General features: G+C 51.8%; 4 protein-coding genes across 4 annotated transcripts; 1 reads left to right on the top strand and 3 right to left on the bottom strand.

The window, feature by feature from the left end:
• Window positions 1-1,166: 1,166 nt before the first annotated feature.
• On the bottom strand, window positions 1,167-2,265 carry COL26b_013703 (uncharacterized protein; the record flags this gene model as incomplete). Its single annotated transcript, XM_053186297.1, has 2 exons — window positions 1,167-1,472; window positions 1,585-2,265. 2 exons carry the CDS (start codon window positions 2,263-2,265, stop codon window positions 1,167-1,169), a joined length of 987 nt encoding a protein of 328 aa, XP_053029761.1.
• Window positions 2,266-2,679: 414 nt separating this feature from the next.
• Window positions 2,680-3,822, top strand: COL26b_013702 (uncharacterized protein; the record flags this gene model as incomplete). The annotated part of the gene is made up of 1 exon (XM_053186296.1): window positions 2,680-3,822. One exon carries the CDS (start codon window positions 2,680-2,682, stop codon window positions 3,820-3,822), a length of 1,143 nt encoding a protein of 380 aa, XP_053029760.1.
• A 3,784-nt stretch (window positions 3,823-7,606) lies between these two features.
• COL26b_013701 (uncharacterized protein) lies at window positions 7,607-7,870 on the bottom strand (the record flags this gene model as incomplete). The annotated part of the gene is made up of 2 exons (XM_053186295.1): window positions 7,607-7,734; window positions 7,765-7,870. The coding sequence occupies 2 exons, from the start codon at window positions 7,868-7,870 to the stop codon at window positions 7,607-7,609; spliced, it is 234 nt and encodes a 77-aa protein (XP_053029759.1).
• Window positions 7,871-15,251: 7,381 nt separating this feature from the next.
• On the bottom strand, window positions 15,252-16,075 carry COL26b_013700 (uncharacterized protein; the record flags this gene model as incomplete). Its single annotated transcript, XM_053186294.1, has 2 exons — window positions 15,252-16,016; window positions 16,073-16,075. 2 exons carry the CDS (start codon window positions 16,073-16,075, stop codon window positions 15,252-15,254), a joined length of 768 nt encoding a protein of 255 aa, XP_053029758.1.
• Window positions 16,076-23,909: the final 7,834 nt, after the last annotated feature.

Raw genomic sequence — 23,909 nt, 5'->3', positions numbered from 1 at the left:
CAGTCGACCAACTCCAGCGCGGCGACACATTCATCTGGCTGCGCATGCGGTCCAAGACGTATCCTCCGCCAACATCGGCCTCGCCCTCTCTATCTACTTTCATCAGATGATGACCGGGGCGCACCGCAGGATACGTCGTCGCTAATTGCGAGTCCCGCTTTCAACTCTAGGTAATTTCAGTGACACAGGCCTAGCTATATTCACGCGCATGCCCGAGCATTCCTTTTCATCCGTCTCCGGCTTCGATCAACGTGGTTTGGGATTCGAGGTCTTGGATGAGATTGGTCGACGCAGAGCAACTGAATGCTCAAAATCAAGCAAACAGAAAGCATCTTATGTATTCCCAAGTTGATGTGAAGTCAGCAGACCGGTCGGAACCAGGTCGTCTAGCAGCACCGGCAACGTGAAGCTCCTCGAGGGTGTAGCTGTCAGCTGGCCACAGCTCGGCCGGAGATCGTATTCCCAATAGCAACAAGTCCTGGTTGCCCCGCATGAAGACAGGAAACCACAACTCTCCAGCTTGCGTCTCCGCCACGCTGAGGGCAAATAGTAACAATCCGGCTGAGACAGACAGCTGGGCTGAAACTACGGCTCTGAAGTGTATACAACACTCGCTTGCCATGAGAATTGGCCCGGAGCCAAGGCCATGTCAGCTGGAAAGAGACGAGTCAAGAGCGTCTGCGTCAAGGACCAGGAAGAGGCCGCGCTGTCCATCTGGCTGACGGACGAGCTCTGGCTCGGGGAGAGCGACATCTTCGCCTGCCTCGCTGCCATGCTTCGCTCAGGGATTGCTGAATGAGGCGCCTTCGATCTTGACAGCGGTGGCTTGAAGCTGCGGTGCGGGTGCCGACAAAACGACTCCTAACGAGAGGATACTTTGCTCGACTAAGCAGGGCGGCCGCACAGAGGCAAGAGCAAGGCGGTATGGAGAATCACAGTGAGATCAATGTCTGTTTCAAGCCAGGTTCGAATTCCATGACGCCAAGTAATGCCTACGGGGGTATCATCCACATGTCCATGAACCAACAACGCCACATTGCTCCCAGAAGACCTTGGCTGCTCCAAAGAAAAACCAAAACACAAACGGAAACACCGAACCACAGCCAGAGAGTCAGGTCCGCTCGACGGCCTGAACCAGCCTGGCAACAGGACGAACTCTTCGTGACCTACCCGGACCGCGAAGAAGACGGAGACCCACCGTCATCTCCACAATCGCTTGCTGTCTCCGACCCCTCATCCTTGGGGAAAAGCTCCTCCGAAGGCGCAGCTTGGTGGGAGGCGAAGCGGAAGCGAAGCCACGAAATCACTTGCAGCCAATCGCCGTGGCCAGCTTCGGATGTGATCTTGTCCAGAGAAAGAGTGTCCCTCGTCGTGATGTACAAATTGGGACCGTCGGGACCGTCATGATCGTTTGGATCGATTCGCATCTGGAGAACTCGGAGCGTGGTGGTTGTGAACATGAGGAGGGTGGCCTACGATGTGAGGAAAGAGCAAGTTAGCACACGCTCAAACAGAAACACTGAGGAATCCAGGGAGAAAGGATCAGGACAGAGGGTAGAGAGAGTCCTGCGGAGATGACCTTACCGCGATGGGTGTATTGACAGGCTTGCCGCTCATTGCGTGGCAGACGAGGGTGACCAGGCAGAGAAGCTCGCTTCGTCTGTATGGAAGATGTGCAGGGAGCGAATCGCAGGAGTCGTCGAAGGCAATGCAGCCGACGGATCTGCAGCCGTTGGGGCCTTCACCTTTCGCCCGAAGCAAGGCCGTCGCCTTCCAACGCCAAGTCTGGTAATCTGGATACGCCTCTCCCTTGGCGAGCAATCGCTCCATCGGGTTATCCCAATTGAGGGGGCTTGGACGGGCGGACGAGTCTGGGGGAGGTTTTGCAGCCGGCTGGGGGATGTCGGCAGTTGGTCGCGCCAGGAGGGTTGCCATCTCGGAGAAATGCGCGGCCCATTCGAGGGCGGTGCGGTTTGCTTCCCAAGGCAGCTTCTGGGGGGGACGCAGGGCTGGATTGTGGTCGGCAGTGCTGCGGTCGAGATAGGGAGATGGAACGGAGGACGCATGTGGTAGCCACCGTGGATGGTCGTGGTTCTTTGTCGTGTAGACTCCGAGTTTCTCTAGCATGGGGTTGGTGAAGATGGAGTCGTCGTAGCGTTGGATGGCGACAAGTGCTGCGCAGACCTTGCTAGCACAGCGGTTGCTGGCAGAGACATCAGTTGGATTGCTGCTGCTGCCGCTGTCGCTGGCGGAAACAATGCTCATGGTGAGCGGCTGTGCCTGAATGCAGGCAGGAGTCGAGGAAGATGGATGTGAAAGGGAGGGCGCAAGATTGATGCTTGGTGATTGACTGATTGTGGTGGTAGCAAGTGGTTTGTAGGCTTTGCTTTGAGAGTGGCACAGACGCGCTTTGTTTACTTGGAACCAAAAGCACAGACCTAGCAGCATCACACCAGGTAACCAGTGTCACCTGGTCACGTGGCTAATGCTGGCACCACCTTAGTCATCTGGTGGAGCACTCCAGGCGCAGCAGCTGAGTCAGAGGCTCCTAGCTTATGTAACCAGGTTTCTACCGTTCGTGGCCCGTGCGTCCACCCCGATTGATCGTGATCCCTCAAACGGTGGTGGATCAATTCAGTCCTATTCAGTCCTCAACTTCTCCGAAGCTGATCACGCTTCATGCCTCCGGTTCCTCGTGACTTGACAGCATGGAAAGCCCAGGTCATTCAGCAGGGCATCGGCAACAAGACACTCGGCGAAATTCAGCCTACATCAGGCTTCAAGATACCCCACAGCGCGTTTCTCCAACTGCGTGCTGTTTGGCTGCCCGACAAGCTCGCCTCGGAAGCGACCAAGAACCTCTATGAGACCGGCCTCATCGGAGACTTCACGGAATTGATCAATAAAGTTGTAACACACGGGTTCAGTCAAGCGGACACGTTTCATAACTTTCTCGACGACATCTGTGGCTCGAGCAACATAACCCCAGCCCCGCAATCCGATGAATCCCTTGTGAATGCCCCTGCGATCGAGCCGAAGTTCAGTAGCTTCGTCGTACCCTTGGGTCAGTGGAAGCTGCTTAAGCCTACTGCGCCGGAACGGGTGGTGCCAGGCACGCCGCCTCATAATGCCATCAAAAACAAAGGCGCCCTGCCGCTCGACTATGATAAACCTCCACTCTCGCCTTCATTCTCTAGAGAGCTGGACTTAGGTATTGTAGACATCACCAGCTTACTCATGTCACAGCAACTCGAAACGCCCTCAAAGGTCCGCGTCAAGGAGAGCCCCGCAACGCCGCTTGAAGAATCACAAGCAGACTGTGCGAGCGCCTCCCCGACCCGTTCGCCCCCTGAATCCCCGGCCTTTTCTTCTGGCGGGGAGAGTGAGGCTGAGCCCATTGCGCAGGTGGCCGGTCGTCCGGAATCATCGTCAACAATATCTCTTCGGAAACCCCGCACAAAGTACGAAGTACAAACGTCCAACTTCTTCTCCAGCTTCTTCTACGCCTTCTTTCCACACTATCTTACCTTTGTGTGGACTCGGTACCTGGAAGTCGTCACCGAGGAAGCCAGTTATCGCTTTGGCGGCAAACGCCCGGTTTCATCTGGCACCGCTCCATCTCCTCCCCCAATTTTTATCGCCCGCACCGACGGGGCCTTCTACGAAGTCGGCGATGACGGTTTTCGGAACAAAAGGGGCTTCCTGCCCTTTGAGTTAAAGCCATATTGTCGGGCTGAAAAGTTGGCCGCCACATGCCGAGAGGAGACGGCTGAGATGGCTGCCATCATCTACGAGGAGTTTGTAATGGACAACCAGCAGTGAGTGCCCGGGGATGTTTTCCGTGGATGGCTGGCCGTGTGCGTTTTCACTAACGGCGAAAAAGTCCACCGTCTGACGAGCAAGAAGCCCTCGACAAAACACATCATCGGTTTATGCTTTCGCTGAACCGGGATGAATTCTACATCACGGTCGCAACCTTTACTGGCCATTACATATCATACATCAGCAGCACTTCCACGCCGTCAAATCCATCGAATCTTGAAGCGAAGCATCTCATCTCCTTCCAGCCTCATGGGCCATTCAGTCTGCTGGTCAGGAATCATATGACAATTTTTAGGGAGATCATGCTTTCCATGGCTATGAAGAAGATCAATCATCGAGGCTCAAAGGGTCAAATAGTGCTTAATGCTTTACAAAGTCGCCGTTGATGGCGTTGTCTGGTGCCCTGAAGGCCTGTGTCATTGCCGAACATTCAATACGCGCCATCGAGAAATGGTTGACTCGGTTGGCAATGAACCTGCTATCTTCTAAGAGACGTGGTACAGTAGAAGGAAACCTGGAAGTTGGCAGGAAAATGCACACCATACTTACTAATGCACTCTATCAACGAGAAGGGGATTGATTCTTTGTGTCAGGGACGCATTTCCCTCAGTGTAGATCTCAATTGCAGCTCAACTTGCAACTTTCGCGGAAGGCGCTACTGCTGACCTCGCCCAGCACTCTCACAAGCTAGTGAACAGGTCGCCGGGCAGATCGACTCTTTTTATGCCGTAAATATCCACGGAAATGAGCTGTTTGAGGTATTTACCCTCTCCACCCTCGTCTAACGATTTCCAGCGGCTGGCGTTTGTTGCCAGGGTTTCCCCCGACTCCGGACTTTCCTGCGTGCTACCCTTTCTCAGCGAAGCCTACACTACCACTCTATAAACCAACGAGAAGCCGTATACTGTTCTGGAATAGGGACTAAAGTTACCTGAAAGTTTAGAAGCCTTCACGTACAGTTGAACATTTTGGACCTTCTCCTATCGAGCTCATACGAACTTGGCGGGGTGACTTTCCAAGGTTCCATTCTACATACCATATTGACATCAATTTTTGCCTCGATGTCTGCTCTTGCTTGAAGCTTGCGCCTCTCGTTCGTGAACAGGCGATGCTAGACTTGCAAATGCTTTCATACCACGTACCATATAACCCATTGCACACTTTACATCAACCATGGAAGACAGGGAGAAGAAGATAGATGCCTCCAGGTCCTGCAAACCGGGGAAGAGTGCAAGATGCGGGATAGTTCGATTCGTCATCATCTCTCCTCCGGTGTCTCACTCAGCTGATTAGACGGAAGTCTTGCCTGACTAGCTGAATTTGCTTGACCTGGCAATCCTGCTTGACCTACAACATCTATCAATCAACCAAGCCAACCAGCCGACACAATTAGCTTTTCCCCGTTCTTTCTCCTCGCGTCTTTTCTCGCCAACCAGTCTCATCGGTGGTAACTGATCCTGTTTGATTACGCCAGCGGGAAGAATGTCCTGTTTTGGCTGGCTGTGAGGTCCAACGTTCTGAGAGATTGCGTCAGTGGACGATCGCTTCAGACTGTGTTCGGAGGCAATGCTGTTGCGAGAAAAATTGCTACGGTCGGTGGTTGAAGATGGTGCAGGGCGTTTTGCTTTTGCTTAGGGGGCATGACAGGGTTGTTTAGCTGCCAGAGTCGCACTGATGGAGGAGGTGCCTGGACTCATTGGTTGCCTAGACACGGTGCGTACAGGAGAACCACGATTCACGTGTTGAATAACAGTGGCTGCTCCAGAGCCTAAATCGTTTTCGTTTTGGCCGGAACGAGTCCGATAATAACCTCGGCTGATGGGAATTATATTCTCTCACGTCTGATGTGGCCCGACGCTTGGCGACTGTGGAAATGCCTGATATGGCGTAAATCTTGCTTGAGAGACATTATCGTCAGATTATGGTCAGGTTATTTACAAGATGCATGAGACTTAACCAGCATCCCCTGCAACTAATCTTCGGACCAAACATCGCTGCTTCCAAATCATTGTGTCCAAGACAAACTCGGCAAAGCTCATCTTTACAACAGCCCGACGCTGCTAATCCCACAGCCGGCTGCTCGTTTACGCCTTTAAAAGAATGCCTGCACTGGTATCTGCTGCATCTAGCTGCCAATACAAGCTAGTATAAGTAGTCTTAAGGCCTTCCTTAGCTTTCTGTCATGACTCTTTCACGGCGTTTGTTGTTGTTGTTGTTGTTGTTGTATTTAACGCCGAGGCGGCAAGGGCGCAACCGCCCTTGCGGCCGACCTCCCGAAGGGTATATGGCGTGAAGGGCCGCAGGCTCAAGCTATATACTCTAAAATACACTCCTCTTCCTAACGTCCTCCAAATCCTGCCCGTGAGCTGCTGTGTGTTCTGTCCGTCCCTAGTTCCCGCTGGTTCCCTAGTTCCGTTGTAGCCGTCAGATCCTCCATACTGAGGGGGGTGTTTTCACGGCGTTTGCCCGACTTATCAAAGGTTGACTTGCAACAAATACGCATAATGTCTTGGCAACAAGAACACCCCGTGCTCATGGCTGCCGGTAGAGAATTGGAAAGCAATGACTTATCGTGATGCGGTCTTGCTGGAGCTGGAGCTTGGGTTGTAAGTCCGTGTGAATGAAAACAGCCATCTCACACCGGGGCGTTGAAGAGAACTGAATTCTTTGTGGCCCATCGCAAATCGCCAGCGTGCTGCATTTGGCGCCGAGTCGTGTGGCTGACGTGTCAGAAGCCACAGAACGGTCATGATCAAATTGAGCTGAAAGCACAGCATACTCCTCGTGCCGAAATCTGCGCTTCCATCAATTGAAATGGCGCGGGAGATATTTCTCCAAGAATGAGATGATGGTGATGAGCCGCCATGAACCCACCAAGCCATTGCCTTGTTTCGAAGCCCCTCCACTTCAGGTTGAAGCTGAACAGGTACATCAGTATACGAGTGAAGTCCGATGACTCACTGAAGACCCACGGCAATCACATCTCCATGATAACGTTTCCTCCGCTGGCTTGCTTTCCTGCTGTTGTTTTGCCCTCCGTAAGGGGGCATTTCATCCACCCTGCAAGAGGGCAGAAAAATGAACACCTGAACTGGTTTCTCGTGGGTTTCCAAGGCTGCATTGCTCGAGGTTGGCGTTTTGCTCCTCATTCCTGATAACGGGTAGGCGTATACTTCCCTGCTGGGGAATCCTGGCTCAACAAGTCTTTCAGGAAGCTGGCAATAATTGCTGCTTGTGACAACATCACGTGAATGTGAGTGAAAGTCCGCGCCCGCGAGAATGGCTGTCTCTGAAAGTCTTGGGCGTTAGAAAGACAGTCGAGAATCCCAGAAAGTCCACATACATACATTTCTCCTCCGTCAAGGTGGGTGCACGGCAGAAGAAATAACCATGTTGCACACCTTTGGAAAAGTAAGTACCGCTGCTCAAGTGCCTCGACGGCCAGCCGACAATTGCCATCGGTCATGACAGATATTTGAAGATTTCTGGCTGGCTGTGCGGCGGGGTAGGATAGGGAATACATACAGTGAAAACGTCAAAAAGAAGACAGTGTCGACGGCGAGTGGCAGTAGCGTTGCGGACAAGGGAGACGTCCATGACAATCACAACAGAAAGCAGATCGAAGATGCTCTGGATCGTCAGAAGAATTGATACATTGCTCCATGAGGTCGGCCTATCTAGAAGTATGCACCCAGAACCTGCAGTGGCAGTTAATGTCTACCTCCTGTCCGCCGCTTCCCGTGGGCTCCTCCTCTCTCACGTCGAGGACGACCGCGGGCTCTGGTTAGACAGTCTTGATGATGGTCTCGACCTCAACCTCTGCGTTCTTGTCCTCGCTGATGACCATGTTGACTCCAGCTCCGGTGTGGCAGAGAGCGGGCGTGGGCTCGCCGAGTCGGCCTTCGCCCTGCACTTCCGAGGCAATCTGGTAGGTCTAGGGACGACCGTCTTGGTTAGGCTGGCTGGGCTGGGCGAGCTGCGGGATTTCCCTCCGCCATGCCGGCGTCAATAGCAAGACGAGCCACATCGTGCTATCTCTGTGGTCCATGGTGATGATGGAAAAGACTGGGGAAATGATGTTGAATATTGGATGTTGATGAGAAACACCGTAATCGGTGCTTGACAATCAGGATGGGAACTATCCTTGGTGGCGGACAGCAGCAAACCATGCTGGTCCTTTCGGAACGAGGCACTCGAGAAGAGGTTGTGTCCAATGGGCCGTCTTCAAGTCGAACATCATTGGGTCCAAGAGGTGGGCTTGGTTCGTGTTTTCGCCGTCAGACGCAAGCAGTTTGTCGCCTTGGTACAAGGTAGCCGTGTGGCCTGTGGTTGTGTTATTCGACATGTTCGAAATAGAGGAGGCCCAATTGCAGCAACGTACCCATACGCACACCGGATAGAAATCGTATCTGGAGATGCCGTTAAGAATGCCGGATAGTTTGTATTTGGTGATAAGGATAGGGCGATTTGCGTTGGCGTTGTTGAAGTCTTGTACGGAAAAGAAGTTGGCGGCGTTGGTGCAGAATTGACGTTGGATGATGGCGACGACATGGGTGTGGATGGGAGACCGGGGGACAAGGAATAGCGGGAGACGGACAAGTCAGGTGGGGTTCATGCACCCGGATGAAGCTGACATGGAAGCAGCAACGGCAGGGAACCAAGGTCAGACGGGGCAGGCTCGCCGTCGCTGCCTGCCACTGATCTATGCAAACACACCGCCAAGCACAAGAGGGACCCACGTACGTGTCTTCCGTTACATATCCCACCCGGGCAGATGATCTGCCTGCGCGGGGTGGCTGCCTTCCAGCAGAGTACCACTGTACCTACCTCTGCAGTTGCTGGCTTGATCCCACGAGTCGGTGCAGTCTGCGGCGGTTTTCTTTGCTGGGAAAAGCCGTTAGGGCAATGCGGCAAGGCATGGTTGCGTGGAGGAGAACAAAAGACGACCTCGAAGCATCTTCAGGGACGGACGACACTAGGTACCTTGAGAGGCGGGTCTTGAGGCACGAGGGCAGCATTCCCATGGGAAATTTCACACAAGCCCCATAAATGGGATCGAGTGGTCTGCAATCATTGGCCGAGTCGTCGGCACGTGCCTTGCCTTCCACCGACCTGCTGAACCTTACCTGCTGAACGGATGTGAGTACCTTCCTTACCTTGGGTCAGGAAGGTAGAGGACGGGTCACCGGTTGGTCACCTTCCCCACCATCAAGGTTCTTTCTCAATTGGGAGAAAGACCAACAACAGGAAGGCACCCAAAAGCGCTCGCTCTTTCCACATTGTGCCTGTACCTTTGTCGCCTCCCAATTCTCGCGGTCGGCTTCCCTCTCGTTCACCATGCGACCTCCCCACCTCTTCCATTCTGGTGTTCAGACTTCCAACACCCTGATTGTTGCCAGACCTCCAATCTCGACCGAATCCTTGTCACGGTCATTTTGGCCACAACCAAAGCCAACCAACGCAACCATCCCATACTTGCGATCTCACCACGCCAGCGTCTCTTTCCCTTTCTCCTTCCTCAGACAAGTCCCACTCCATCAAGACCACAACGGATGTTCTTCTGCCCGCGAGATTGCTCAGAATTGTGCTTAGAGGCCTTATTCTCCAACGAAACTCGTGGGGTCTACCCTCCACCTCGGCTTCGATCTCCGGGCCGACCTCCTCCTCTATCGTGACATCAATGTCCACACGATGCATTCATCATGCTGCGGGCAACGCCTGGTGTTTCAAACAATTGGCTTATGCTTGCCGCTGGTTTGGAGCTGACCTCGGATGCGGCTGGCCAAAACACACATCGGTCAGCTTCTGGCCTCACGTGACGCATCAGCAAGACATTTCACAAGCTTGCGCCCCAGCGTTTCAATCGACCATGTCTGCAACCATGCATCCATCAGGACTGGCATTGCGGAGTCGGCAGCGGTGATGAGAGCGTCCGCCATGGCCTTTCCAGAGGCAAGTCTTCTCATGGAGGTCTACCGACTCTTCTTGACCTTTGCAAAGTACCACTTGCGTGCTTGGCGAGGCGGCATGTCAGGGCTCTAGATATAGAGCTGCACGCCTGTGAGATCTGAGGAGGCTTACACTGGGGTATTGTTGCTGACTTACAACACGGTGGACGAGGTTGCGAAGTGTGATGGCTGGGGAGAACAATGACATTTGGATCAGACCAACATGTCAAAAGCAGACACCTATAGCCATATTTCGTATCACTTATGACGCTATAAAAATCTCATTCTCCCACAACAAAAATCGAGCTTCTTGATGGGCACCCCAAGCGTCTCTGGGCGGACTGGCCTCTACTCGCCGTATCTGTCGTTTTTTTCTCCAAGGCTGAAGTTAACAGACGTGCCATAGCGACTATATCTGACACCATCGGTAAATTCGGGCAAATGCGTCTGTTGCCAGTGTCGCTTTCTCCTGATCCATCGCTTCCCATGCCCTCTTCGGCCCGAGTGGCTCTTGCAGTGTCAATTGAGGTGCCTCATGCTGGACAAATACGGCCGACTTTTCTAGAAGAGGTAGACTTGCGCGTATTTGCCAATCCTGGAGGTTGTTTAGCAGAAGTTGGATCTCTTGGTCGGAATACAACACATCCGAACGGAGGGGGTGGTGTGTTTGCCGAATGGCCCGATATGCCAGGAAGACCCCGATGGTATAACTTCTTATGCTCTAGGACCCCTCATAAACAACGCCATGTGGCATTTCCGCTGCAGAGATGATGCCTTGCACAGCGTTGTCCAGGGACAGGGCAGCATTGTTCCTCACATCTCATGCTGTCTCCAATCTTGGGCACAATCTCCTGAGCTATCGCCAAAACCTTCACGTCGTCGCCTTGGTGTCTTTCCTCACACACACCCCAATATTGAAGCCCCAAGACGCGTGGTCACACATTCTCTAATTGGCCGCGCGGTGGACACATACACCCTGACAACTGCCACCTCGTGCAGATTGTAAATAGTTCTCCTCACAACAGTCTTTTTTCACATCATAGACAGTCAGATTCCAGAGAGAACCTCGGCACATCAGAGGCGGGGGCGTGCCGGATCAAGCCACCAAGCTTGCGTTCACATGGAAGCGGGTGTGCGGAACCGAGACCAGATGAGTCGATATATAGAATCTCTGACGGGCTGGATGGGTTTACAAAGCAAAGGAATAAAGTAAGGAGATCTGTGATTTAATCGGTTTCAAGGTTCGTCTCTCTGCCTACAGCCCCTGCCTTTCAACCTCGACGTGTGGGAGCATTGAAAGACTGCTGGTGTCGCTCTGCCTTCTACCTGTCTACCCAATTGGTCAAGCCTCTAGCCTGAGTCGCCATTCACTGGCTCCTTGCATCTGTTGCATCTATTGAGGGTCTCCGTGAAAGCTGCTTGTCGATCAGTCCATCCAAAGAGAGGCAAATGAGGGCTCACGTCGGAGCGATGTCACCTTTGAGCTTGCGCCTCCTTGTGTCCCGAACCCACCTGATCGTCGACGCGTTTTGTCCACAACATTGCTAATCTTGCTCACTGCACCCGTCTTGCAGCCTCTTTCCTGTTGGCTCCCCTCAGTGTTGTAACGCGTTCCACATGCTGATTCTTTTGGTTCATATATTGCTTCCTCCGGCTCTCAACAATTTTGTCTCCGTGCACTGTTTTCTTTGCTCTGAGATGTCGTCGGCGACCGGAAGACGGTCATCGGGGGATGAATGGCTGGGCTTGGTTTAGAGCTCTCCGGTCTCACCAAAGGCTTGGAGAAGCGAGGGAGCACCCCGATACTAGGATGAATATTGGCACCATTCACTTCAGGCCCTCTCAGAGATCGCCAGAGGTTGTAACAGCGTGAGACGTAGCCGGGCGCGGAACAACCTCAATGGTTTATCTCCGAGAACCCTTTACTAGGATTGGCTAACCGCGGTGAAGAAATGCTTTTGATGAGAAAGAGAGCCAAGGAGACTAATTTTCCGGATCAATGTAATCCATATACCGTGTGGCAACTGAGGATTCCTGGAACTTTGGCTTTTGCATGATAAAAGGCCGGGGAGTTGCGGCCATTCGTAGCCTAGAGATTACAAACCTTCCTGAAGATTTGTCAGAATTTCTGCTTTGTCGTTCTTCGACACAAGTCCCTTTGATGTAGTCTGGATACATAGAACCAAACACACAAGTCCTCCTTGACATGTCAGATTTGATAATCCAATGCAAAAATCAGCCTTCCAACATTGAATTGGCAGGCCACAAGGCAACAGAAGGGAGCGTCGTAGGCGCTGGTCATGTAGACAGACCTATTTAGCTAGGATCACTGCGTCGGTGGTTAGTTTAGAAGATGAGATGTATGCGGATTGAGAATGCAGAGAAAGGTTGGGTTTTTGAGGGGACGAGGAAGTGTGTTGCAATGTCGGGGTCGAACGCAGCAAAAGCGGATCAAATCGATCAGGGAGACCGATCCTTGATCCCAAGAAAGTTGGCGATGGCAAGGTTCTAGTGGGCTCACCTGGAAATGGCGAAAGACAACTTGGCCGATGTTACATGACAGAATGCTGTCTATACAACATTCTTGATTCATGTAAATATCAAAAGCAACAGTATATGCCAGTCTAAGCTGTAGCTCACGACGTCTCAACTGGCTTTCTTCCGACATTGAGTTTCTGTGTGTCTTCTGCGCCTAGCGACGGCTCTTCAGATACACAGTGTCGGTCAATTTTGAATAACACTGACACAGTCCAATGTTGTAAGGGGTTACTGGTTCAAAAGACCTGCTTCGAGGGCGGGAGACAGCGGGAGCCTGCATGGGTAAATGGTCCCGAGCAGCAAATTGCGGCGACGGTGTGAGCTGAGCAGATGAGCCACTACATTCTGTCAGCATCTTTCAGCTGTGGTATTTCAGGCTTGCTCGGCCAGTCTATTACGCTTATGGGGGACAATTCACTTGTGATGAGCTGTGGGGAAGTGCGCCGTTGTAAAGGCGGCTGCGCCTATTTCTAGCACTGGAAGACCACCATCCAGGAGGCATCTGAGGGAGGGGAGGCAAGTTCGGAGTGACTGCTGAATAACCAATCCACTGTACTGCAAATTTAAATGGACAGACAGGACCGGCGTTAAGAACGAAATCTTCCAGCGTAACAATATCTGGCCGGCGATGCCCCTGATGACTGACCGTCTGCCTATCAGAAGGGCAGAACAGTATGAGTGGAGAAAGATAGTACGATTTGTAGTACGTTAAGGATCAGTCATACAACAAGTGCCATCTGTTCCGCGGAATGAATCGTAAGGAACGGCAGATATTCCTGTGGAGGGGTGAGCGTCTATCCTTCAGAGCTGATGTATTTCCCGCTTCAGGTTTTAATTGTAGCGGTTCATGAAGATTGAAGATAGTGCTCTCAATCCATCGTAATCCCATCTCTCTACTCCAATTCTTTCAATTCCGCTCCCTTTTAATTCCCAGCGTCAGCCTCTGGCAGAACCAGAGGGATATCTGACCCGTCCTGCAAGCTCATGGGAAGAAAGATCAACTTACGCCTGATCCGAATAGCTTTGAATGCATATCTTTTGAACAGTTCCCCCAAATTTGATGCTATTGCTCTTCCTATGTTGAATACCCACGCAGGTTTTGGTACTCTGCCTGGTAATATTTGACACGGCGAGTTCGCCCTCACAAGCTGTCGCCACCTTTCTCTTATTGTGAGCAATGCTGTGTTGGTGATGCGGACTGACAAGTTGAGCCCGGTCTTCGTAGGCATAACACGGATGTGACTCAGTGCATTGCTCGGAATTAGAATATCGGAACTTCAATAATCAAGGATGTAAAAGACCCGGGGCATTGGTGTTTTATCGTAGCGGAGCTGGAAAGTTTGATTATAAGGAGGAGTCAGCTTGGGCTGAATCACTGGGGTGCACCATTGACAGATCAGCATGGGGTGCTGAAATACCTATTTTAGTAGAAGGAATCGAAGCAGGGAAGCAAAACGTCTTACGGGGATGCGATAATCGAGCTCACGCCGACATTGAGGAATATGTAGGCTGCCCGACTGCGTCGCGAAAAGAATGCAGAGACGAGGCAATTTGGATGCTTCAGCGAGAATAATCTAACTGTGAACAGACTGTGAACAGAAGGCTAGGAATTGTCGCGGGATTGACGTGGTTCGGACACTTGAGAAGACACAAAAGCTTTCCAAAAGAAAAGGGTGTATGATACCGTCGATATGTTTACCTATTTAATGTACGACGACAATAAGAGTAGTGACGGTGAAGATAATGCAAAAGAGCCGTAAGCAGAAACAGTGCAGAGGCAAGAGACCTGGAATTACGCATGGCAAGACATGGTGAGATGCAAACGTGCCGTGGTCCAAGTACAATATATTACCTTCTTGCGTAGAGCAAGTGGCGAATTGCGACAAATGTAAGGCTGGGTATCACTATTGGCGATAAGAACAACATTGTTGCCAACATGACCAACATTCTGACCTAAAACCAGCACCAGATTCGTCACACCGACAGCTTCTCAACAGACAATGGACTTCTTCCGGAAGAGCTCATGCTTGAGGGTGCCTGAGTGAAGTCACCACTTCGAGCATGAGTCCCATGGTGTATCTGTTGGGTTCAGGATGATGTCCGACGAATGTCGCCGGAGGCGGCCGCGGAGTCACGCATGTTGTCCCTTTCTGCTTCCCGTAAGCGTCAGACAATGCCTGGCCGGTCGCCGATAATGCCTTCCAAGCAGGCACGTTATGAATCTAGGCTCATCTTCACCTTCATTGCACCTAGCGATAGCGAAGATGTGAACATCAATTTTCCCGTCAGAGTCATACAGCATTGAGAAGGTGCGCCCACAGGCAGCAGATTATAAAAGGAACGTTAGAAGAGAAGAAGAACATCAACCTGCATCATATTTAGGACATACATCAGAGTCCGCATCAAGCATTCGAGACCAACCTACTCATACTTTTTGGACGCCGGACCTATTCGAGTCTTCAGGGGATTTCCAAGGTCGCACATTCTCGTTGGAGTCGGACCTGTTGGTCAAGGTAGACTTTGCTGGACGGAAATGCTATAAATGAAATTGCTCCAAGGCGCGCTTTCGGCTCATCGAGTTATGCGACGATCGAAGTCCTAGCGGAGTACGGATGCGGAGATGAATGTGCCCATTGCCGCGGGAAACATGCTGTTTTATGAGAATTTCCGCAGACGTACTTGCTCTTCTGCCGCCGTTTGATCACTTAAAATTCGTTGTCATGGAAATTGAAGATGGAGTAAGTCAAAATGCAATGAAAGTCGAACACAATTTATGATTTCATCCGTCTGGAACCGGATCCCAACTGCCAACAAACAAGACATGCCAACCTTCTCAGAAGCTACAATTCAAACAGCCACATATATCCTCCCAGACCACAAGCCAACAAGACCCAAGACAACCGGTGGAACACACTTGAAAGACCACAGAAAACCCATAACTGCTCAATCAAACCAAAGTAGCTTTTCCCCCTGAAACTCTTCTTGAGCTCGCTTCTCTCGCAGATCTTTGATTCTCTCATGCTCGGTGACGTTAATCCACTTCGCGACCCTCTCCATGTTTTTCAGATGCCCCTGCATCAGACTGTTTCGAGTGCCATCATCGAGCTTTTCGAAGTCGACGCTGACGCATCGACTGATGACTGGGCCGGCGGGGCGCCACTCGTGTGCGATGAGGATGTTCGGAGCTGACGCACTCTGCTGGACAGGAGCCGAGGGAACTGTCGAAGAAGGGATGGCCGAAGACGTGCGGAGGATGCCTGGCGGAGTGGACTTGTTGTTTCTTCGTCTTCGGTTTGATGCAGTCTTCCTGGTTTTGATGGGGATGAAGGGATCAAAGGGTCTTCTGCTGGTCGGTCGCATCGGTCGCATCGGTCGCTTGGGGGGGTCCGGTGAGCGTTTATGGGTCGTACGAGGGACCCAGGATGGATCTACTTCATCGGACGACACGGATATGGCGTAGATTCTGTCGTAGTTCACGCTCATGTCGCTGGTGCTGTCATCATGGTCGTAGGGGTCGGAGGGTTCGGAAGGGTCGCAGTGGCCGGCTCGGGGCTCGTCTGTGATGGAAGACTTTCTGGACGGGTGGAATTCGGTGATGCCGGGCAGGGAGAGCGGATCGGGGGACTCGTCGCGGGATGTGAAGCTCTCGAGGAGGCTGACAGCGACGGTCTTGATTGGGCTTGACTTCTTCGTCGCTTGGGAGGAAGACTGAACGTTGTTAGTATGGGATGCTCTGCACAGGCGTGGCGATCGTGATTACTTACCATGTTGGAGATACTTGGATAGAACGACAGAACTTCAAACAAAAGGCGGACGTTAGACTTGGTGGCGCGAAGAAGGCGCAAGGGAAGTTGCGGCTGAGATAATGTGAAGTAAGTGTGATGAGAATGGTGATGATGGAAGAAATCCTACGTGAGTTTGTGCGGGTCTGTGGAAAAGATCGCGGAGGCAACTTGCGAAGACGCGCGAACGCGACGCGTGGGTATTTGAGCGTCCGAGGAAGGAACGAGGAATGAAGTGTTCGGGGAGGGAACAACCAAGCGAACACACAATCGCGGTTCGTTGAATCCCATTCTCTAGAGGTAGAAAGACAATATGTGACTTAAATCTCAGGCTACCTCTCTTATCAACCCACAGCATCCTGTTCTAACAGCCGGAGAGCTTTCATTCAGAAACCCAATGTGAAGCTCCTAGTTGAATCCCAACCTGCCTAGCACCAGATCGTTGGATGGCAGATGATGGTCTCATGACTCCGGTGTTCTTTGATGCCGCTGACCCACTATTTTGGTCTGAAAAGCCGCCCCCCGACTTCAACTTCAGCTGGTAACATGTCCATACCTCAATTTTGCCGAGCCTAGCAATGCGCCCTTGGCCCCGAAAAGCCGGAAGATTCCCAAGACTTCGCGCTCTCGCTCTCTTTCATACCGCAGCAGCCTCCTGCGTCTTGTTTTCTTAGTCGGTCACAGTACTTGTGTCAGAGCCGGCCACATAGGAAGGCAGTTATCCCATGTCGATCGTGGCTGAACCTTTATCAGGAAAAGCTTGGCTGCCTGGGAGCCGTATGGTCGAGCTCAATCACCTCATTAGCGCGGACACTACTTTGCTGATTTGCCTGGTTCTGGCAAACGCCTCAACATTCAGAGTGTCCCGCCTGTCCTGAGATACTGTCAAAGACGATGAGATATGAACACAGGATCACAAACTTGGGCAAAGAAGGCAAGGCTGCAGGGCCAAACCCCTCTGCATTCGGTTACATAATCTCGTGGTAGCGAAAGGACAGGCTGATCTATCAAGGTGATTTCATGCCGTCGGACTACTAGGTTGTCAGATTGTTGTCAGGTAATAGTAGCCGGGGCGTCCAGCAGTTTTCATGGAGCTACTTTCCGCTTTCTCGAGACATGGAGGGACCTCTCCATGTGTGCGACAAAGACTACATCAACTGTTAGACTACATCAGCTGTTACCAGACGATGGAGTGCACCGAGCGTTGACACTGTCAACCGCTCTCAGGAAAATTGGCACAGGAGGTGTGAGGTCTTGTGAGGTCTTAAATAATAGAGCTGACTTTGCAGCTCACGCCTTGTGTTGAGATGTTTCTGGTATTGTGGTCTCGTCGAGTGTGTTTCATTGTATCCCAGCACGCTCTTGGCTGGTTTCAGAAAAGACCACTTTGCTGCGCGGCATCAAACATGGCCATCGGATGGCTTCCGAGCCTGCAGAAGCTTATCTGAAAGCAGCACTGCCTTGTCTTATATGCATCGGAATATTCCTCTGAGTCTGCTGTGACGGGAAGAGAGTGCTTCAAGGTGTGCGGTAGAGACGTTATCAATACGACAGTCCCGGAAATATTAGTGATTTGGAGAAGGCGATGAGAGAAGTAAGGCGGCCGAGTTTGGGACGTTCGGACCTGGAAAGGCTCCATCTGAAAGAATCATGGCGGGATAGATGGCTGGAATGATCAAGCACGTAGATCGGAGGAAAGTATTGGACCAGTCTGTTCCATATATGAGCATTGAAAAGATTTGGAGCAGGCAGTATGAGAACTTCCTGGCGGCTATAAGACAGGAAAAGGTGCCGCGAACTCACAGTAGACAACAACGCAATTAAAAGGCATGGTCAGCCATTAGACCGTCAGATCTGTCGTATGATGAGGGTTTTCGCTAGATGACTGCGACAAAACGCAGAGTGCAGCGCCCGGTTGCACTCAACACAATTCAAGGGGCTTGGGTTGTCTGCAGCCCAGTAGAGCCTGAGCCTTGGAAAGGAAACAAATACTTTGTAGTTTTGGCCCAAAGTCCAGACTGATGCCGTTCCTAACGAAGGCCCCAAGAGGCATTCCATATTGACTCGGATGGCAAATGCTATGTTCAGAGGCTCATCAGGGGCAAATGAGGGTCATCAAGAAGCAGGCAACAGCTTCCGTGATGTGTTCAATGTACGCATATCACAATACCAGCGTCATTCACAGCGAGCCGCGACCTACGACCGGAGTTTGCTCCGCTACCAAAAGGCTTCAGCAAAGACGCCTTCCCATGCCTGTGTCATGGGAGAACACTGATTTTCCATGATGAGATATTCGTGCTGAGTATTGGTGGAGGAGACAAGCAAAGTGTTCTCAAGGGTAGGCTTCATATTCCGTTCTCGAAGAAATTTGGATGTCAACGCCAATAGCCGGAAGCATGATCGTAGTCTGACTCGCATGAGACTCGTGGGAAACCAGCTGTCAGACGCGGAGCGCGGTGCTCTTTCAATGACGTCCCACCCTGCATCGCTGCGGATCAGATTGCGCGTATTCCTCGGCTACACTTATAAACCGAACTGACGCGGAGGCTTGACAGTTGGAATTGAAACTATCAACAGAGATGTTGTATCGATGGGCTGCAATCGGCTGCTGATGGAGAGTTAGCGAGGGGCAGCTAGAATGCGTGAACCGATACGTGTGTGCTGGAGAGTTCAAAGAAGGGGTGCTGGCCAATGTACTCATCCGGTCTTGCTTCATTTTTCCGGGTTGTGAATTGCTGGTGCAGGTAGTGCAATATCGACAAGAAGCAAGGAGTGGACATGAAGAGACGACCTGGTTTGAGGTCCTCACCTCTACGTAACATGATCTAAAGGTTTCTACCAAGATGCATCACGATACGGCGACTGGATTACTGTGCGAGGACAACACCTTGATGACGCTCTGAACCTCAGAAGAACCGCTGGAGGCTCAGACGATGAGCGCCGCAGCGTTGTTGCGAATGAGCATCTCATCCGGGGCGGAGACCTCTTCAAGGACAGTATGACGATAGATCAGTCTGTCAACCGGCCCAGCAGAGGCATCCTAGAATAGCTAATGGACTTCATTGCGGTGCTAATTTCTTCGAAGAGTTTCGAGCGAGATTTGGAAGATTCGAGCGACAGATGAGAGATTGAAAATCAAAAGCTCAGTTTTCCAAACGTTAAAGACGAAAAGCACGTGCTGCGAGAGGATGCGGAGCGGAAGCGTCGGCGCGTGTTGCGAACAAAGAGGGATTTGAGTCTGCTCTGTCCTGGCTGTAGCTGTTATAGATTGCGCACCATGACTGAGATGGCGGAAACCCCACAACTACTGGAGAGATACACAAGGGGCCAAGTGTTGAAAAGGCACGGTGTTGTTCCTCGATTGCGACCACGGTCTCGACTAATATAGGTGGAACATGAGAACTTCTGACATTTTGCTGTGGCGTAAGCTGATTCTCTGACACACCGGACATCATTACCCTCGAAAAGCTCGGTGTGGCCAGTGGTTTGGGATAGAAGAGGTGTTGGCGGGGCGCGAAGGTTTGGAAAAGAACGACCCTTTCGGGAAAGGACGCGACGATGGGGCTGATAGCGGGAGTTCTCGGCAGGCTGAAAAGAGGATATGTGGATGATGTGATAAGGTCGTTGGATATCTGTTATAGCTGATGTGGCGAGGTGAAATTCTCGCCCCGACTTGGTCTTGTCTGCAGTGGGAGAAGTCAAACCCTTCGCCATTCGCCGCGGCCCAACATTGTCTCATGTGGTCGATGATTCCTACTGTCTGTGGCACCCATGTCAGCCTGTGAGGTTAGAAAGCCGAGCGTCGAGAATGAGAGTAAACAGTAATGATAGACTGAGTGATGGCATATGCTCTGCAGCAGATGGGGATTCGCTATACAGGAACAGGAATGGAAAACGGAGGCTTACAAACAGGCAGGGCAGTAAAGCTTTACAAGAGAGGCTGTCGAAATATATGGCCGAAGATATTGGACGCAGCCGCGGCGGAATAGCCGTATTCTTGTCCCCTGACATTTGGCAAAAGAAATGCCCCCCTCGGTGATGGCGATGACGACACGGTCGAATACGCCTGAATGGGAATATAACGCAGGGTCTATCCGTCGGCGAAGTCTCACGCATTGTTTGCAGGCAGGTGCGATCATTTGTCACAGCAATTGTCCGTGTAGCAGAGAAATTAAGGTCGAATCTGTACCAGCGCCAGCCAATTTGTAGACCAAGGCGCGCAATCTCTGTGAGTCGCAGTGCCCTCCTCCAATATCTCTCATATCACCGCTACCGCTCAGCCGGGTCTGTCTTGTCGGTTGAAAGCTCTTTCACGACATCATTCAGACACCACATTCGCTCCGGTTCGCCACCTCCTCTCGAGGGTGATCTTCGGTAGCCATTCTGCAAGACTGTGGATTTTGGAACTCATCTTGCCCAACGTGTGGTTCCATTGCGCAACCTATGACCCACAGCCGAGACTGTCACTTTGTCAGAAAGTATTCCAACATGAGAACTCATTCAGACGATTCTAGTAAGATTTTCATAGGTGCTGTTGGGCTTATGCAATGGTAGATGTCATTTTAAATCGGTTTATTGGAGCCCTTTCGGATAAGAAGGCGAGTTGGTGGGGGAGAAAACGCATTGACATGTAGCGAAACTCCTTCAGCCCAGCGAAGAAAGGCAATAAATAACCGAGAGACCCTGCGGCTGTCGTTGTTGGCAAACTCGCGGCTGCAACCGGTCTCGTGGAGAATGAAAAGACCGCGACCGGGATGGTCTGGCGTAATGAGAATTTCATTCGCCCGGAACACAAAACGCTGAGCATCGAATCGGTGACCGACAGTGGTCTCCAAGGCTCCGACAAAGGTGTACATGCCGATTCCAGACGAAGGTGGCTGGAGGCGATGTGCCGGCTCCCTCCAAACCCTTCGAACCCCGATCGAGGAGCTCTGGCGCACTCAGGAGAGAATCGGGGACCATGCATTGAATTGTAGGGTACCGTATCCCGGGCACGGGTACGTCAGGGCGCAGTGGTCTGGGTGGACTATGTCTCGGACGCATCGTAGTGATCATGAAACCTGCTTTCCAATAGCAAAAGGTGTGACAGGCCGAGGTTGCAAGCACATGTCGCTTGATGAAAGGTTTCGAGGCTGTGAAGAGGCTGGCAACGGTCTTGCTATCTCAGGGGGTTAGCAAAAAGTCGTGTTCAGTGATCCGAAGGAAGCAGCGACAAAGGAGGAGTATGTTATGTCTGTGTATGAGGCAATCTTTATTAGACTCCTTGCCAAAGGAGCAGATGGATTTGTGGCTCACTTGATACACAGAGCGACACCTCTCCTAGCGTGAGTTCTTCTTCTTCGGATATAAACAGCCGGGCCATCTGTGGAGTCTCTTCTGTTTGGAGTGGAGGCCATGAAGGTTGAATGGAGGTTGCGGTAGTCATACAAAGGTCTTCGTTGAGATCCTTGCTGCTCACAGCAACAGCGGGTCATTGGCATACCTTCAGGGTGTCAAATCAAGGCAAGCCTCCGCTCTCCCTTGTAAAATCTCAGTGGCCGACTCGTTGACTGATTCGCCAGTCGTTCCATGAAACCGGAAAGGGCGAGGACAATTGTTTCGAGATTCCGAGGAGCCCAACAGCCCGGAGGTTTTGGATGCCTGTGCAAGAGGGGACAGAACAGGCTAGTATATCCTTCATCGTTGTTCATTCACAAGCAAAATGGTTCTTTTGGTGCTTTCTTGATGCAGCGGCATAGTGCAGGAGATCTTGTGTGTAATCTTGGTGTCGCGGACCCAACCGACGGGTGCCGTCTCCCGGAGGTAGCGCTCTTCGCTGCAAATACGCTCTGCGATCCACCCCTGGTGATGTCGCTACGTAGCTGAGGAGTTGCGGAGTGGAAAGAGATGTATGCGATATACCTTCGAGTTAAGAGAACGCATTCATATTGAATGCTTTTGGCTTCATGTTGCTGTTCGGCATATGTCTATCTACCAGTGACCGCAGCAGAGCGTCTACTTTAGTGGCTTGATGCTGATTTTTCCAGTGGCCATGTCCATCGTCGGAGTCATGGACGTTGCGCGATACTTCGGGCATAGGTGGCGATGCCCCGTTAGATTGTCTTCCTTCTCCCAATCCTGCATGTGTTTTGTTTCGCCCCGAGTTTAAGTCTGTTCCGAACGACAGACATGAGGAGATCACACCGATGTCTCGGCTCAAGATGAGCGTGTGGATAGGTGGCTGTGACAAAGTTGAAGATCCAGAACTACTGACTTTGAGACTCCTCTTTGCGTGAATTATTGACGGTCGAGTGGTATTGCCTCAAGACGTGATGTTCGATATTGGCAATCACATGTTGATGTGTTTCTGTTGTTTGCAGCGGCAAAACGCCGCAAAGGAGAGGGCGAAGTGTAGAGAGGAGCAAAGCCCGTGACTCGAGAGAGCTGGCTCGGGGCTGCGAAGTCCTGTGCGGCTTCTGCTGTTGCTGTCTTAGCTGGCGATGGCCTATTTCATCGGCGTATTTGTGGCCACGTTTGAAGAAGTCCTTGTGCCCGAACAAATGGATTGGGTGAATGTGATCAAAAGGTAGTGTCACAGGCCTCGCAAGCCGTAGCAAGCTCGGGCCGACGCCCACGGCCCTGCTCGGGGTGGGCAGATGATTGCAATCGCGGCGGGTCAAGCGCTCCACCGAGCATCTGCGCCGCCAAGTTGACAGGGACCCTCCCTGATATTGACGTCTACTTGCGCTGCATGCTGCTCGGGCACATGGATCGGTGCGACAAACCGAGAGAGGGCGAGAGAACCGAGCTCATATCATAGAAGCAGCCACATGCAGCGTCTCGCAAGTGGCTGGAGACAAATCTCGCCCGATGGCGACCACAGTGAAACGAAGACGAAAGGATCTGCTGAGTGTCTATGGGGCGATCGAACATGGAATGAACCGCGGGGTCGACGAGGGCACAACGGTGAAGGATCATGATGATGGACAAGAGGAACAGATGACTCGAGCTTGCAGCTTTCTAATACTTCATATGGACGTCGTGTTGATACAGTGAAACTATCGGTCTCTTGCGAAGATGAGGGCTCTTCTCCCCGGTGCGATGACCGTGGCCTCCAACTTGTAGCAGCCTCGTAGGAGATAGCGAGCACCTGGCCGAGCACATCGGCTGCGGCGGTACATGCTTTGGGCATCCCCGCTTTCGGTCTTGTAAAGTATGGTCTCTGTGTGAATTCTTGAAACGGCTTGCCCTCATCTGAGCTTTGGGCCGAGGGAGAACACGGAATTAAATCAGGGCCGACTGTCTTCCCCGTGGACAATAACAAGAGGGCGGGGATTACCATAGTGGGTACAAGAGCGATTGAATAATGCTACCTAGAGAGGATAATATGAATAGGTTGACATGAGGCCGCAGCCTCAACTGGCATTGTCCAAGAGATAAAACCGAATCAAGGCTCGAAGCGTGAAGCAAGTTTCACGGACAGGACAATCAGTCCTGAGCAATGGTTCGCATCCGCTGAATGAACTCTCCAATAAATTCAAGCCCATGCGGACGAACAAACCAGCCAGAGATTCAGAAATAATCCACGGCATGCCCCATCCTCTTTCTTTTAGGCTTTAAAGTAAATTCGCTGATGTACACCGAAATCCCCCAACTGCCTTGTTTGTCTCTGACCAGCTGTGCCTCCTGCGTCCTTGGTCAAAGCTCAACTAGTGGACTGGGACCAGAGGCTGGCAACGTGAGTCCATGTTGCGGTTTGGAAGCCTGCGGAACGAATGATGGAAGCCAAGAGTAGCTTTGTGTAATTTACAGCAAATGCACAATGAATCAGACTCAAGTC

This window comes from Colletotrichum chrysophilum (assembly GCF_026319265.1).
Source record: "Colletotrichum chrysophilum strain AFK26 chromosome Unknown scaffold_249, whole genome shotgun sequence".
In the NCBI taxonomy this organism is placed as follows: Eukaryota; Fungi; Ascomycota; class Sordariomycetes; order Glomerellales; family Glomerellaceae; genus Colletotrichum; species Colletotrichum chrysophilum.
Note: the sequence above shows the minus strand (reverse complement) of the source record. Positions and strands in the feature narration are given on the sequence as shown.